The sequence below is a fragment of the Nicotiana tabacum genome, chromosome 17 (assembly GCF_000715075.1).
Source record: "Nicotiana tabacum cultivar K326 chromosome 17, ASM71507v2, whole genome shotgun sequence".
Classification (NCBI taxonomy): Eukaryota; Viridiplantae; Streptophyta; class Magnoliopsida; order Solanales; family Solanaceae; genus Nicotiana; species Nicotiana tabacum.
In genome coordinates this window covers 128763399-128779185 of record NC_134096.1, presented here as the reverse complement: position 1 = coordinate 128779185, position 15787 = coordinate 128763399, and the positions used below count along the sequence as shown (strand labels likewise).

Below are 15787 nucleotides of genomic sequence, written 5' to 3'. Positions count from 1 at the left end.
ATTACAAATTGTGATATAATTGACACGAGCACTATTACGCGTGCATTGATCGCTCACGAGTCACGGCCATCTCTTCTTTTCAACTCTCATTCTGTAAACCAGTCTACACAAAAGAAATACTATTAAGTTTTTTGGTGAACATTTATAACTTTTAATAAGCGTATGGGTGCAAAATGCAAATAGTTAAAGAGATGAAGACCAAAGGCTGCAAAGGTATGAACTATGAAGAGTAAGCAAATTTCAAGGAGTAAAAAGTACTTCTTGGAATTCCCAGAGTAAAAGCTTCATACAAAGCGTTAAGGGGAAAACATTAGATCTCTGTATGTTCGTTCATGGTACAAGGAGGCACGAATCCTATACAAAGACTAGTAGTACACAGTAAATAACCAGATGTACAAATCCATGGGAATGACCAAAGCTCGGTGTTAAATCATTTGTTGAACTAAAACAGTAATCTGAACAGATAAAACTGCACAACTTCACTTCTTGGCGGAAGATCTCCAGTTAGGGAGTCAGAAGCTTCAATTCAAATTGGGGGAGGACGCCCATCAATTGCTCTCATCAATCTAAAAATTGCAGCAATGAGCCTTACCCTTGAGCAAATTGTTCCACAGACAGAACATCTGTCGTGGAGACTGATAATGAGCCGTGAAATAATCTTCCATACATCCATATTGACAAAACTTCCAGTTGTGAGAGTACTGTACAGGAGCGGAACTATTGTACTTCTCAACCCACATACCCATGCTCACATCCTCCATTTTGAAAAGCTGTCAATTTGATGGGGAAATGCGTATTTCAGTACTGACACTTTTATCATGTTTATGATTTAGGAAAAAAAATAAAGAATTCAGCTGTGACAAACCCTTAAGCTTCGGTTCCGATATTGAGAAATGATATGTTTGGCAATATCACTTGATATTATATGTCCTGGCCCATTAGCATAAGGGGGATATACATCTTCTGGCCACTCCTATTGCACAAGTCCATATTTTGAAATTAAATCAGTGTCTATAAGAAATCAACAAACAATAGCCATGAATTTTGAATTTATACTCCAATTATCATTTAAATCTCTGTACCTCAAATGATACCGCCCATTTTCCAGTTCGAAGTGGTCGATGCAAGAGATTAAGATTACCCATGTAAAGAGATCGTCTAGGAGGAACACGTTGAATTTCTCTAAGGACTGCATCTATCCTCACGAAATTATCGTCGTCACATTTCATGATATATGTAGCTGTCACATTCTGAACCTTCAAGAGATATTGTGGGCCATGTCGATGGATATTAGGATGTGACTAAGCAGTTCAGGAAAGAAGAGGAAGATGGAGCGGAAGTGCAGAACTCACCCCATACTCGCAGATGGCAATAGTTTTTAGGACCACTAGCTCGTATCTGTCGATAAAGGGGACAATCACAATGTCCCCAAAGTAATCTGCTTCCTTCTTCAATATAGCATTCAACTCCTTTCGTGGATTCTACAAAGTTAATTTTAATACATAAATAAGCAAATGCATTGGGATTCAACTCCAAACTGGCTATTTGCAAAGATGATAGCAGAAGTTCTATAAATAATAAGTTGGTAAAAGGGAACCTAAACATAAAGTCGTACTGAAGACAATAGCACAACCTTTTTCCTGTTCGTGTTTTCTCCTTTACTCAAAAGCAATACTACTTTCAACTGACAATTTATCTATAAAAAATATTCCAATGAAAGCATCTCAGAAGTCCGAGAACAAAAATGGCATTACTACTTCCTAGTGAACACCATGTGTAGGGCAAGTCAATTCCTCCCAAAAGATGAGAAAAACTATGTAACTAGCATGCAGTATGCTCCAGGGAAGCCATGAGGATCTTCCTAGTAGGTTAAATACACGGGGGCTGTCTTAGCTGATATCTATTATTCGGCTACTTATGAGTTGTGAATACAGTAGTCAACTTGAGATAACACTTAACAGTCCTGTGATCCACCTGAAAAAAGGTGAAGTTGATAGCAATATACTAATAATCCACGGTATCCACCTAAATGCAACTAGGAACTTATTAAATTTTGCAGTCCTTTTAATTGGAATAAGTTTGGTGCTTTGTCCTTATACAAGGCGAATATCCCAAAGTTTGTTGGAAATTAATGTCAAATTATCTCTCTTCCCTTATGCTTAAGCATCACCATACGTTGCTTCCACTTGAGTTTTCTATAGGCTCTTCTCATTAAACAATGTTAGTCACACACAAAGTCATTAATTACGGAAGTAAAATACTCAACATGCTTTGCATGTAAACAAACACAATCATGCCACTCAGACCAATCATTCATATAATCAAATGTTCTAAAAGCATTCACTAAGTGTGCCTCCTGATCAGGTGAGAAAAATTGCCCTCATCAAATTCTATTTTCTTTATTCAAAAAGTTGGATGTTCTAGAATGGGTAATCAATCCACTACAGTCACACATGTTAGTAAAATATGGAATACATGTAAAGTTTAACCAAAGAGTGCATTTTGATAAATGTTCTTTTCTTTTTTCTTTTTTTCTTTTTTACATTGAGGGGAGAGGATTACAAGGTGGAGAATCGAACCCGACCAGCAAGGTGGAAGTTCAGGTAGTTAACCAATTGGGCTACCATGATTCTCCATTGTTCTCTTCTTTTCTATACATTTTCCCTCTCTATAACTTCGGCATTTGTCACTGGTAGTCTGCCAGACCTTGTTAACCACTAATATATGTTTGTGCATATTTAGCCACATTTAGCATTTTCACCTAAGATTCAGCACCTAGAAAGGTCAGCATAGATCATCACCCCAGGACTCCCTAAACTTGGCACCGTTTATTCAGGCAATATTTTTTGTCCTAATTACCTCCCTTAACTTGGCAGTTTGATAGCCTTCATCCCCTGGATGCTGATGTGGCAAAGTACACTCTCTTTTAGGCACGTGGGAGTGAATAAAAATTGAAAAATCAGCTTCCAAGTAGGGTATTTTTCAACTGTTAATTCGCACATAGTCATATAGAGTGATTTATTTGTTCCAATTGTGTATTTCTACTTACTTCTTATATTAATATCCCATGCATGCTTTACTTCAACTTTGTTTTTCAATTTCTTCATTAGGTACAATGGCTATTTGTTCCAACTGTGTATTTCTTCTTTTTTGGGCCAAATATGTAAAAAGACTTGACAAAAATAATGGACTTCCAGACATGTTTTTTACAAATTTGGCCTGAAAAAAGATGATCCAACAAATTAATGATTTTCAACTCATAGACACTTGTCTGGTTTTGCTAATTCCAATAATCAACTTATCAAGAAAGCAGTTCAATAAACAGCGTATTCCTTAAACCTATTATTTGACAATCTCCATTAATCACCTCATCGAAATTAAAGTTTATTGGAGTTTAAAATGTTGTAATTACGAGGAATAATTGGCTGCATTTGAGCCTTTGAGGTCCAAACTTATTTGGGTGGATCGACAGTTATGCTTAACATGCAGTTGAGCCAAATCTATCTTTTATTTGGTGAGGTGGGCGACTTACCAATGCAACAAAGAAGCGGACTGCTATATCTGAGGTTTTAATTGCTGAAGCCTGCATCCACGTTTTCCTGATTGCCATACGCTCAGCAAAGTGATTGGTGGCAGAAAGCACCCCAATAAAAATTTGAATGCGATTCTGGGGCAAAGGAAGAGATTTCCACTTCTCTGAGAAGTCCAACACTCTTTGGGGCGAAAAACTTGGATGAGAGGTTGGTAGAGATGTAGCATAAACCGAATGTATATCTACATCACCTCTGATTGCCAACCCTGTAGCATCTTCCAGTGTAAAGCCCTGAAAGAATAGGGAACATTTATTGAAGGCTCACAAGTATAGTAGGGTAATAACATGAGTGAGGAAACTAAAACATTAATTCCAGAAAATCTGGTGATCATATTAATTGCAAGGATTACAAATTCGGTAAACTGGTTAAGGGTTTCAGAAAAGGGATCAAATACTAGGACACGTTTGTGTCTACCGTTCATTTTGTATGGTAATATTTGTATGGGTAAAAGATTTGAATAGTAGTTTGATATCCAATGTGCCCTTGTGTATAAGGAAAATGTATGCAGTGGATATTCAATGGTGATCATGATTGGAACGCAGTCCAAGACTCTAAAATGTGTTAAGTCTCAAGTCAATTTCAAGTGCAACGTCTTAAAAATGCACTCCTTCACTACAGACATGCTCAGTAAGCAGAACACTCACATGTCTACCAAGAAAACCTGCAAAATTGTTTGGAAGAGCGCAAGTAGCTTACAGTTCGATAAGGAAATGACGTCACGTGCCGGCCACCTACATTGATATGGTAGCCATCAATACCAGCACGAATAGTCAGAATAAACATCCTACCCTCCACAAACGGGAAAGGCCATGTCACCTCTGGTTTCTTTGCACGTCCAATGAATCGATCAAACCATGAGAATATTTTCGACTCTCGAGTATCAACAATGTCATTCCGCATCCACTTGTCACATCTTAAATACCCATCAACTGTCATGAAAATGAATTTCTAAATTTATGGTATTTGATTGATGTAAAGCTATAAAATCAAGAATCCCACAACTAAAACTTGTTCGACATAAGTAGGAAAAGGAAGCAAAAGAGGTTTATCAGCATTCTCAAGTGAAATATATATATCATAAGGTGAAAACAATCCGGCCAAGATATAAATGAATAAAAGAAACAGAAGTGATGTCCAGGAAACTAATTTAAAACCAAAAATTAAGCATTTAGCAGCCTAAATTAATTCAACAAAACTATACTGAGGAAGTTGGGGTAAAATGATATACAATTGTAGTTTTCAGGACGAAAATGTTACGTGCAGTTGTTAGTGGGTCAACATGTGAAAGTGGTTCTCGCCTTCTCGACAACCTAACCCCTATGATCAGCTTGTTAATCAAACTAGCTCGACATTTCTATAATTTCAGGTAGGTTTTCAATTATCCGCACAATCTTGTGATTTAATATTGGATGTTGCAATATAATTTGCTTGACAATAAGCCTAATTTTGCCTTAACTGTCACAATTGTAAAGTCCATGGGGAGTACATTTTCAATATGTGAGCAGCAGCACTTGATAAAGAAGAGCTCATGACCTAGTCTTCAAAAGAAGAGGAGGGGTGATAGCAGCATGTCTAGGGGGTTCACACCAGACATAGTGCCTAAGGAGCATTGGAAGCTATGGGAGATCCCAGTGAAGATCAAGGCCCTTTTTGGGAAGAATTGAAGGGTGACACAATTTCAAGAGGAAATGTGATCGCACGACTGGCCTGCAGTAAGAATTGAAGGGTGACACAATTTCAAGAGGAAATGCAATTGTACGACATGGTTGTGACCGCAGGCCAAAATTCTGGACTGCAGATTTATCAAGGTTGTGGGACCGGGCAATGTGTCACCAGCTGCATGCACCTGAGTCCAAATTCGGGAGCTCAATGGGTCAAAATGTAGCCTAGTGTGCAACCGCAACTGCCAACACCTTTGGAAATTCCCTGCCACATTTACTCTTGCGCGTGACGAATGCACACACCCTTGCTTGGGTTACTAAGTTCCAAATGTGAAGTTTTGAGGTTGGTTTGAGTCTACAACTGCTATATCTTGTACTAATTGGTTGGTTTGGGATTATTTGAGCCTGAATTCCAGTCTACATCATATTTCAAACAAGAACTTTGTTGTCAAAGAACTTTCAGGTTTGAGTCTACAACCAATAGAAATCTCTTTATTTTCAAAAATACCATTTCCCTTAGTAGTTTCACTCCCCCCACCCCCCACGGAATAGCTGAAGATATAGAGAGACAAAAATCCAACAAGCATAATGTTAGAAAGTGTCATACCGAGCATGTCATCATCATACTTGGAAGGTAAACCATCACACCTTTGAGCCGTTCCCCATTGCATTCTATAGCAAGTATTGTGCTCGATCACTGGTCTATGGCTCCAATCTCCTCTAATTCTAGGATTCAGATGCAAAATCTTTGGTGGATCCTCGCCAACAACGGACTTTAAACCCTGTAATTCAATCATAAATTGGGAAACCAAGACTAATGCATCGCCAGCCCTTGTTTTGGAAAGCTGTGGTACATACTCATGATGAGCATAATGAGGAGTACCAATAAGCGTTATAGAAGAACCTGCTGCAAGCCCGCATGGTAGGAACATAAGTTGATCTGTTTTAGCAAGTTGTGCTCCACTAGTAGAAACCCATGAAGGACATGACTCGGGCTTCCCCTCGAGTATTGAATTCATCTCAATCCCCTTTTCCTCATATTTATCTAATTCTTCCCAGGCTTTCGAGCCTAAAGTCCAAGCTTCATCAGCCATTCTATCCAAAACAGAAAGATTTCGCTCCATATTCTGTCGTTTCATAATAGCTGCAGTAATTCGACCATAGTGAAGCTTACGAGGCTTTTTATGGGGCAACGCTCCATTTTCATTTTCCTCTTCTCGCGGTGTCACTAGTACATATTGGTTTAAATTATTATGAAATCCAGAAGTCGATGATTCTCCACCATCATCCTCGACATCTAGAGCCACATCCGCAGCAGCAGCATCACCACTCAAAGCTGTAGCGCTCTCGAGAAACTCTGGGAACTTCACGCAGATGAGGATCAAGTAAAATGCAGCTAAACCTAGCAAAATATATGACAATTTGAACCTCCTCACACTTGAAGCCTCATTTTTCAACCTCTTCATCATTCTAATTACAAACCTAATAAGCATACACAATATCCCCTAAAAACTCCACCACTTCATCATTAATATCTGTCAGAAACACCAAGTTCTCAATTGGTAAACACAACAAATCATAAATGCGAGACTGAGCCGAAAGCAAATACAATCTGCAAATGATTCACTACAGCAATACAGAATAAAACAAGTTATTTGACCTCAATTACCCAGCATTGCACCATATTCAGGGCAATTTTGGAAAAAAATTGGCTCAACAATAATGTTCACAAAGCCAAAGGTGCAGAATGCCCTATAAATGTGAGGGCAAAAATGTGAAGAAACTGGAAGAGATCAATCTTGGAGAGGGATAGGGATAGGGAGAGAAACCCTAGTTTAGTAAAGAAACAAAAATAGAAACCGTAGCTTTTGGGTCAAGGAGAAACAGCAGTTGATTTGGTTGTTGACAGAAGGAAGAACGGAAAGTCATTGTGAGGAATAAATCAGGATAGGAAATTTAAAACAAAAGAATCAGAAAAGGAAACTTCCCCAAATAATGAGATGGTACCTTTGTCCCATAAAACCTTGGCTAGTTACCCAAATAATTCCATAGTGACTGACGATCCACGACGGACCTTATATTATTGATAGTTGGATCTTTAATCTAATAGTCCTAGTTACGGGTAGTTCGTGCTGAGCATAGGTCCAATTAAATTATGCTAAACGTAATTTTCTTTTCATTTTATAAGAATTTTCATGTTTTTGTCCATGTTCGAACAACTAAAAACATAATTTTTGTTATGAAATATAGCTCAAAGTAATAATATAAAATAATAAAAAATAAGCTAAGAGATACAGAGAGATGAGAAATTTTTATTTCTTCTTCAATTGTGTGATCTTTTCATCTATTATAAGACATTTATATAGGCATAAAAAGTGAACAAATATGTCATTGAATATGTTATTAAGTATTTGAGATCATGTAGTAAGATCATGGGAAGGTTATGGAGTTACAATCATAACTCCATAAGTATTATAGTAGTGAAAGTTATGGAGATGATAAGAAGAGTAGTGAGCATTACTTCTTTGGTGGTTATGGATATCCACCATAATTCAAGATTTTATAACACTCCCCCTTGGATGTCCATAGATTAAACGGGAAAGAGCCAAAATGCCCTTGAACTATTTGAAATAGCTCAAAAATGCCCTCAGTTTGTTTTTGGTACCAAAAATATCTCTATCGTCTATATTTTGGACCATAAATGCCCTTAAACCGTTAGTCTTGCTATTTAAGGTGACATGGCAGTCCAACTGGGTTAGATTTGCTTACATGACCATCCACCTAAGCAATCCAACATGGCAAAATTTATTTTTTCAGAAAAATTATTTTTCTGGAATTTTTTTAAAAATACAAAATCAACACTTATTCCGAAAAAGGTAAAAAATTCCGAAAAAATTATTTATTTCGGAATTTTTTATTAAAATACAAAATTAACACTTATTCCGAAAAAAGTAAAAAAATTACGGAAAAATTATTTTTTTCGGAAATTTTTATTAAAATACAAAATCAACACTTATTCTGAAAAAAGTAAAAAAAATCAAAAAAATTATTTATGTCGGAAATTTTTATTAAAATACAAAATCAACACTTATTCCGAAAAAATTAAAAAAATTCCGGAAAAAATATTTATTTCGGAATTTTTTTATTAAAATACAAAATCAATACTTATTGTGAAAAAAGTAAAAAAATTCCGGAAAATTATTTTACTTTTTTCAGAATAAGTGTTGATTTTGTATTTTTTTTTTTAAAAATTCGAAAAAATATTTTTTCCGAAAAAATAATTTTGCCATGCTCGATTGCTTAGGTGGATGGCCATGTAAGCAAATCTAATCCAGTTGGACTGTCATATCACCTTCAATGGCAAGACTAATGGTTTAAGGCATTGTGGTCCAAAATATAGACGGCATGGGTATTTTTGGTACCAAAAATAAATGGAGGGTATTTTTGAGCTATTTTAAATAGTTCAAGGGTATTTTTGGCCCTTTTCCGTAGATTAAAACCTTGCTAGGAAAAAACTCTATGGAAAAAAATCACAATGAAGGAAAAAAAGTACACATATCATGTAATACGCATTGCTTACTGCCTCATTAAAAACCTTGCCAGGAAAACCCAGTGAGATAAAACCGTAGCTAAGGGAAAAAGAGTATATCACGTATTTGCCTCCCCTGATGAAAACATCAATTTATTTCACCTAGATGATGTGTTCCGATCATGTATACCAACTTCTCAAATGTTGAGGTTGATCATGCTTCGTTGAATAGAATCACCAAATTATCAAGAGAACAAATTCATTGAACATCTATTTTACCGTTCGGTGAAGATTGTGTCTGATAAAGAACTTTGATGAAATATATGATTTATTCTGTCTCCTTCAATATATCCTTCTTTCAATTGAGATAAGAAAATATCATCGTCACTATTATTTGAGTCTTCTCTTCAAAGTAAAGTCACACACCAGTTGTGTGTTGAGTGACTTGATTTATCAGTTCCTAGTATATTGACATTGTTGAATAAGTATCAACAATTGATTTCCTTGTGAAATAATAATATGGCAGTACCCTCGCATACAAATAGATTGTTTGAAGAATGAACTTCAAAAAATGCCTACATTTGCATAACCAACAAAACTTTGGCAATATTTGTTAGAATAAACAAATCTATATCAAGGATTCCTTTTGCAATATAATCCTAATAGTATTCCAATATCTTCATATAGGAATAAAACTATATCTTGCTAGTATATTGTTATTCTCATAGTTTTAGCAAGATACATTAGTGCACCAATTGCTGAAGTTTTATTTAATAAATTTCTTGGGAACCTTAATATGCTTCAGAACAATTTAAATCTTTCAATGATTTCCATTATACGCATATCAAGTTATTCACGTATTGCCAGATTAAAACTTGAAATGACTACATCCACCACAGGAGAACATGTCTCCATATAAGCAATGTCAGGATATTTACAAATCTTCTTGTGTCACAAGTCGTCTTTATGTCTATCGACTTGACATTTTTTCGCACAAGAACATATTTATACCAACATTGGCTTTATACTTTCAGTTGTTGGGACTATACGTCCAACTTCACATTTTTCAAGTGAAGTCAATTTTCATTGCGTATTTTTTATTTGGCCAATCATTTATCTGTCCAAATTTCATGACAGATTTGAGCTCAAGATCCTCGTCAATATTAATAATATTGAGCACCACATTATATTAACAATATAGTCGATGATCATTTTATGTCGGTTCCATTATTACCCAATAAAGACATAACTTATTGAGATCTTAATAATTTCAGGTACTTGAGCCTCTCCTATGAGGTCTTATAAAGTGTTATGTCGTGGTGCTCTTATAGAGCACTTGCCCTCTTAGTATGACCATCTTTATCATTTGCTCCTCTGATTCTTCAAGGAGTTTTATCTTTGGAACCGATTGGCATGTTACGCTTCTTGCGTGCCATAGACTCTGTCCCTCATGGACTTTATTCTATTTGGAGCATTAGCAGCTGAAATATGACATTTAGCTTTGGGTCAGCAAATGCGGCTGACACTAATTTGCAAATGAATTATCACTTGAACTTCAAGTTCATATTTTTTTGTACGAGGATTTATATGTATTCATAATAATTCATTTCACGTATCACTTTCTCAGCTATCCATTTTCTCCCCCTAATATTGGGATCACCAACACATTTTCCAACCTTCTTTGGGAACCCATCTTTGTGCATTGTGGTGGCATAATTAAATCATATAAGACATCCATATTTCTAGATGAATATTATTTAGTTCCTGACCCTGAACCGATTGTGATAGGGAGAAATTTTCGTAACTTGGCTAGATGTGTACAAGTGCTACTGTATATTAAATAATACATCTCATACCAAATTTCGTTTTGAGAGTTTTGTTCTCATAACCAATGGTTTAGCTATAATTGGAGGCATACAATTTCTGCTAAACCAACTTAGATTTAAATCAGCATTGTCAAGATAAATCACTATATTTATATTCTGGAATTGTGCTATAATAATTTGAGCAAGCAACCTTACAAAAGTCAAACTGCAAGTTGATAATAAGTGCACATGTGATCATACAAAAGATGCATCTATTAAAATCATATAATAATAAACGGTCCACATGGCAGGTGACTGGGCCCATATATTTATCACCTTTTATTTGTTTCATAAATCAAGGGATTCAATCTCAACCTTAACTGGTATATTATGAGAATATACAACATAAGAGAATTCTAGAAGAATCTTCTATTTCTTCAATATATGCCAATGTGAATTCTCAATTAATTTTCGCATCATAATTGAACCGGGATGGCCAACCGGTCATGCCAACTAATATTTATTTCAGTAAACCTCTAGTTTACTTGTGCCATGTGATTCCATCATCATGTTTATACTTGTGTAGTACAAATAGAAGAAAAGTCGGATAATTTTTTATATTTATCCGGTATGATTATAGTAATTTGAAGATATTCAATCTTCCTTTCATTTATAGTCTAAATATGCCAACCACTTTGGCTTGTACATTTGAAACTCAAAAAGTTTCTTTTGAGACTTACTATAATATTAATGTCATGAACAATTTTACTCATCCGGGTAGTACAATTTTATACTATAAGATCTTTTATGACACCATCCATATGGTGAATGTCTCATTTACAAAGAAAATTATATCATAATATTATGGTCAAAATCATCATAAGCAAAATCATTTCTTGCTTTAATTTTGCTTTTAATAACTTTTATAAGGTATGCCAAAATATTTTGGCGTATCACATATACGCGACCAATGACATATTCATATAACCACAATAATATTTATTGTCTTTATTTCACTCAAACCTCCATTAGAGGTGAATTGTGTGGTATTCATCCAATCATGCATTGCATGTCTTTATTCATTACTTTTATCACATATTGCCACATTCACCTTTAGGAATTGGTCCGCATTCCCAATGCTTATCACAAGTCACATTCTCTTTAAGGAATGGATCATAGTCAGCAACGTACTTTATTATTTTTTCATACCAATTTGATGGTAAACATTGCCTTCACATTTTGAAGGACTATTTTGAGAACTTAATAGTAGGCTATATTTATGCAATTTAGACACTATTTATACTCTAATTTAGTCGCACTTTATCGATATTTGAATGCTAAAAGATAATAAAATATTCTAATTAAGAATTTTATGCTTTGCAGGAACTACTCTGAGCTAGGAGGAAGCCAAAGAGTGTTTTGGAGTTAATATGGAGTGTGGAAGGACAATCGAAGGTTAGCCCGGTCGAATAGGAGCGAGAAAAACAAGAGGGGAGGTCCCCTCCAGGTGCGTGGCTGCAGAGTGGACCGCGAATTGGATCGCGCACTAGAGGCAGAACACTAGCTAAAATTCGCGGCCCAATCCGCGGTCGCGGACGGGCTGACGGAGGCCAACAACTCAGGGGCAATTATGTAATTTCCAAGATGACTAAACCTAAACCTATATGAATCCTAATTTGCACAGAAGAGAAGGAGAGCGGTATCTAGGAGATTTTGGAGGCAAGAACAAGAGAGAGAAGAGGGAGAATTTCTTAAGAGTTTTCATCTTCTTCTTCTTACTTTCATTGTTGATTATGAATTGTTATAGTGAATTTTTATCCATTAGTATGAATAGCTAAACCCATCATTTAGGGTTTATGGAACCAATTGTTGGATGAATTTTTGACTATGTTTAGATATAATTGAGCCGTTCTTATTCTATGATTGTTCAACTATGCGTTGTGTTGTGATTAATTGAAAGGGCCCTTGATTAATAGTGTCTAGTTACCTTGTGTTGCTTGAAAAAGAACACTTGGTTAGATTGTTGTTGAACAACACCACTTTCGGGTAAGTTAAGAGATTAATTACTTGAATTTAAAAGCGGGGTTAGAGATAACGAAGCTTTGGTGGCATAATTCTGAGTTGCATAAATTGTTAACTAGAGTAGTTCGAGGGAATGCTGCTAGTAAATTATCATAATTGATCGAGAGATAATCACGGTAGCCCGGAACTCATAATCCTCATAGAGTATTACGGCGAGATTATAGCTAACGTATCAGGAATTAGTCCGGCAATTGGGAAAATCAATAGCCCTAGATCCTTTTACCTTTGAATTCAACCTTATTCTTGATTATTGCTAATTTTGTTGTCATTTTTCATTAGATAAATAAATTTCACTTATGCTCTATTAAAAATCTTACATCCAGAAATTGTCTGAGCTTAACAGTATCATTGTTAAAAGTTGTAGTAAATAGATTAGTTTTCTGTGGGATTCGACTCCGGACTTGAACCAGATTATATTTGCAGCGACCGCTTAGTCCTTTTTACAAGGCATAGTTGGGCGTAATCAAATTTTGGCACCGTTTACGGGGATCTAACAGTGTTATTTATTACAACTTAGAAGAATTGCTCGAATTCTTAGTTTAGATCAATTTCCTACGGTGTTAAAAATTTTCCATTGAAATTCTCACGTTTGAACTCTTCTGTGACTCAGGTGTATGCCTAGAAGCTCTTTGAGGACTGGTGAACTTTTTGAAGGACTCTCACACCCCGAGAAAGCATTCAGGGCATTGAATCGGGCCAATAAGAATAACAAACAGTTAAAACAAAAAGACCAACTCAAAAGTAAAATGGACAACGTGGACGACATCAACGGAAATAATCGGAATGATCATGTTGACCCAAGCAATGGAGTGGTGGCACCTCTTGTGCCGGAAGCTACTCTTTATGATTAGGCACAACCAACTGCTGATAACCTGGCCACTGCCATTGCTGTTCCTCAGATACAAGTGGAGACATTCCAGATTACCAACAACATGCTACACCTGTTGCAGAATAAGGGACTGTTCTCCGGGTTATACATCGAAGACCCACAACAACATCTGAAGAACTTCATATCAATTTGTGTGACTCAAAGACAACTGAATGTGACTCCTGAAGCAATTAAGCTATTACTGTTCCCATTCTCAGTGACTGGAGAGGCTCAAACTTGGCTGAATTCGCTCCCAATAAACTCCATTTCTACTTGGGAAGAATTAGTCAAGCAGTTCTTAAACAAGTTCTATTCTCCCAACAAGATTGCAAGGCAAATTGATGAGATATTGCAGTTCAGGCAGAAACCGACTGAGACCTTACAAGAAACTTGGGAGAGGTTTAAGGGTATGCTAGTGAAGTGTCAACACCATGGCATTCCAGATCAGATGCTGGGACAGAGATTCTACATGGGTTTGGCGGATAGTTTGAAGGCCAATGTAGATACTTCAGCTGGGGGTGCATTTTTGAGCAAAACGTTCACAGAGTGCAAGATTCTTCTCGACAAGATGGCTCAAAATTCAAGCTGGATGACTAGAGGTACGACACTTACATCAATAGTGCATTCTGTTGCTATTGACCCAAACAATTCCAATGCAGAGAACATAGCCACTCTCATGACCCAGATGAGCTTACTGACAAAGAAAATTGATGAGATGGGTACAAAGCAAGTGCACATTATTGATACAACAAATGGAGGCTTGTGCACTCCTTGCATAAACCAGTCATATGTATGCTCGTGGAGTGGAGAGAATGACAACCAGGGCTTCAGAGAAGACATGAATTATGTCAACAATTTCGGAGGTTAAAGGCAAGGTGGGCAGCAATGGGGACTAGTACCAAACCAGCAGTATAGACCAAACCAACCACAACACAACCCTAATCCAGGAAGCGCACGACCACAAGGCCAAGTCGTGCGTTATCAAAGGCAACATGGCTATAATCAGCAGCACCAGCAACGGTTAGCCTACCAACCACCTCATCAGCAGCAGGACATCAACATGATAGAAATCAGGGACATGCTGCAACAACTCATTGGGACAAATGGTAAGATGCAAGAAAAGTTAGCAGCACATGATTCGACAATCAAAGGCATTGAAACTCAATTGGGACAACTGTCTATGGCCTTGAACAATCGCCCACAAGGAACATTGCCTGCAGATACAAATATTAACCCAAAGGAACATAACCCAAATCAGCTAATGACAGTGAGTCTCAAGAATGGAAGAGATTTAGACAGAGAGCTAGGAGTAGCTCAATCTAGGAGAGAGACTACGCCAACTACTCCAGTTACATTAGAGGTAGATGAGTCAGCAGAGTTCACCGAGGTTGTAATTGAACAAGCACAGGTTGACAAGGGTAAGGAGAAGGAAGGTGAACAACTCTGAGAATGGGTGGTAGAAAAAGCTTCAAACAAAGAAAAGACACCAAGCAGTGGGCAGAGGTTGACTCCTGCACCATTCCTTCAAAGATTGGCAAAGCAAAAGAAAGATGATCAATACATGAAATTCATGGAAATGCTTCGACAAATTCAATTGAATATTCCACTGATGGATGCTTTGAGGGAAATGCCATGGGTATGCAAAAATGATGAAGGATCTGATGTCGCGAAAATTTGACTTCCAGGACCTGTCCACTGTAACTCTGATGCAGACCTGCAGCGCGGTAGTGACAAGACCTATGGCTCAAAAAGTGTTTGATCCAGGTAGTTTCACTATCCCATGCACCATTGGGAGTTATGTTTTTGCTAAAGCATTGTGTGACTTGGGGGCCAGTATAAACATGATGCCCTTGGCAATTTATACAAAACTGGGCATTGGCAGAGCTAGACCGACCTCAATGTTGTTGCAACTGGCTGATCGCACAGTCAAAAGACTGACAGGAATTCTTGATGATGTGCTTGTTCAAGTGGGGAAGTTTGTATTCCCTGCAGACTTCATTATTCTTGACTGTCAAGTGGATGAAGAGATACCCATCATTCTGGGAAGGCCGTTCTTAGCCACTGGGAGAGCATTGATTGATTGTGAGACTGTAGAGTTGAAAATGAGGTTGAACAATGAAGAAATAATATTCAACGTTCAACAATCCATGAGGAGACCCAGCGAATTTGCAAATTTCTCGCTAGTGGAGGCCGTGGATGTGATACTGCAAGAGGAGGATATGACCCTTAATGTCAGGGATCCGCTATAG

The 15787-nt window shown here is 36.9% G+C and overlaps 2 protein-coding genes across 3 annotated transcripts; one reads left to right on the top strand and one right to left on the bottom strand.

The window, feature by feature from the left end:
* Nucleotides 1-238: 238 nt before the first annotated feature.
* On the bottom strand, nucleotides 239-7307 carry LOC107822936 (hydroxyproline O-galactosyltransferase GALT2). Of its 2 annotated transcripts, none has more exons than XM_075235059.1 (7): nucleotides 5862-7307; nucleotides 4290-4522; nucleotides 3533-3823; nucleotides 1353-1481; nucleotides 1083-1256; nucleotides 866-973; nucleotides 239-770 (listed from the first exon to the last, which is right to left on the bottom strand). In XM_075235059.1, exons 1-7 carry the CDS (start codon nucleotides 6745-6747, stop codon nucleotides 567-569), a joined length of 2025 nt encoding a protein of 674 aa, XP_075091160.1. In that variant the 5' UTR covers nucleotides 6748-7307; the 3' UTR covers nucleotides 239-566. The 2 variants fall into 2 exon arrangements, with proteins under 2 accessions (XP_075091160.1, XP_075091161.1); XM_075235060.1 differs by having other exon boundaries at nucleotides 1083-1250.
* Nucleotides 7308-15379: 8072 nt separating this feature from the next.
* Nucleotides 15380-15787, top strand: LOC107822939 (uncharacterized). The gene has a single exon (XM_016649526.2). The coding sequence runs from the start codon at nucleotides 15380-15382 to the stop codon at nucleotides 15785-15787; it is 408 nt and encodes a 135-aa protein (XP_016505012.2).

Bases quoted from the DNA above. Each gene is read 5' to 3' on its own strand.
- LOC107822939 (XM_016649526.2), top strand. From the start codon at position 15,380: ATGATGCCCTTGGCAATTTATACAAAACTGGGCATTGGCAGAGCTAGA.
- LOC107822936 (XM_075235059.1), bottom strand. From the start codon at position 6,747: ATGCTTATTAGGTTTGTAATTAGAATGATGAAGAGGTTGAAAAATGAG. The intron at 4,523-5,861 runs GTATGACACTTT...TTTTCATGACAG, and splicing joins GTATGATGATGACATGCTCG to TTGATGGGTATTTAAGATGT. The intron at 1,482-3,532 runs GTAAGTCGCCCA...TTAACTTTGTAG, and splicing joins TCCGCTTCTTTGTTGCATTG to AATCCACGAAAGGAGTTGAA.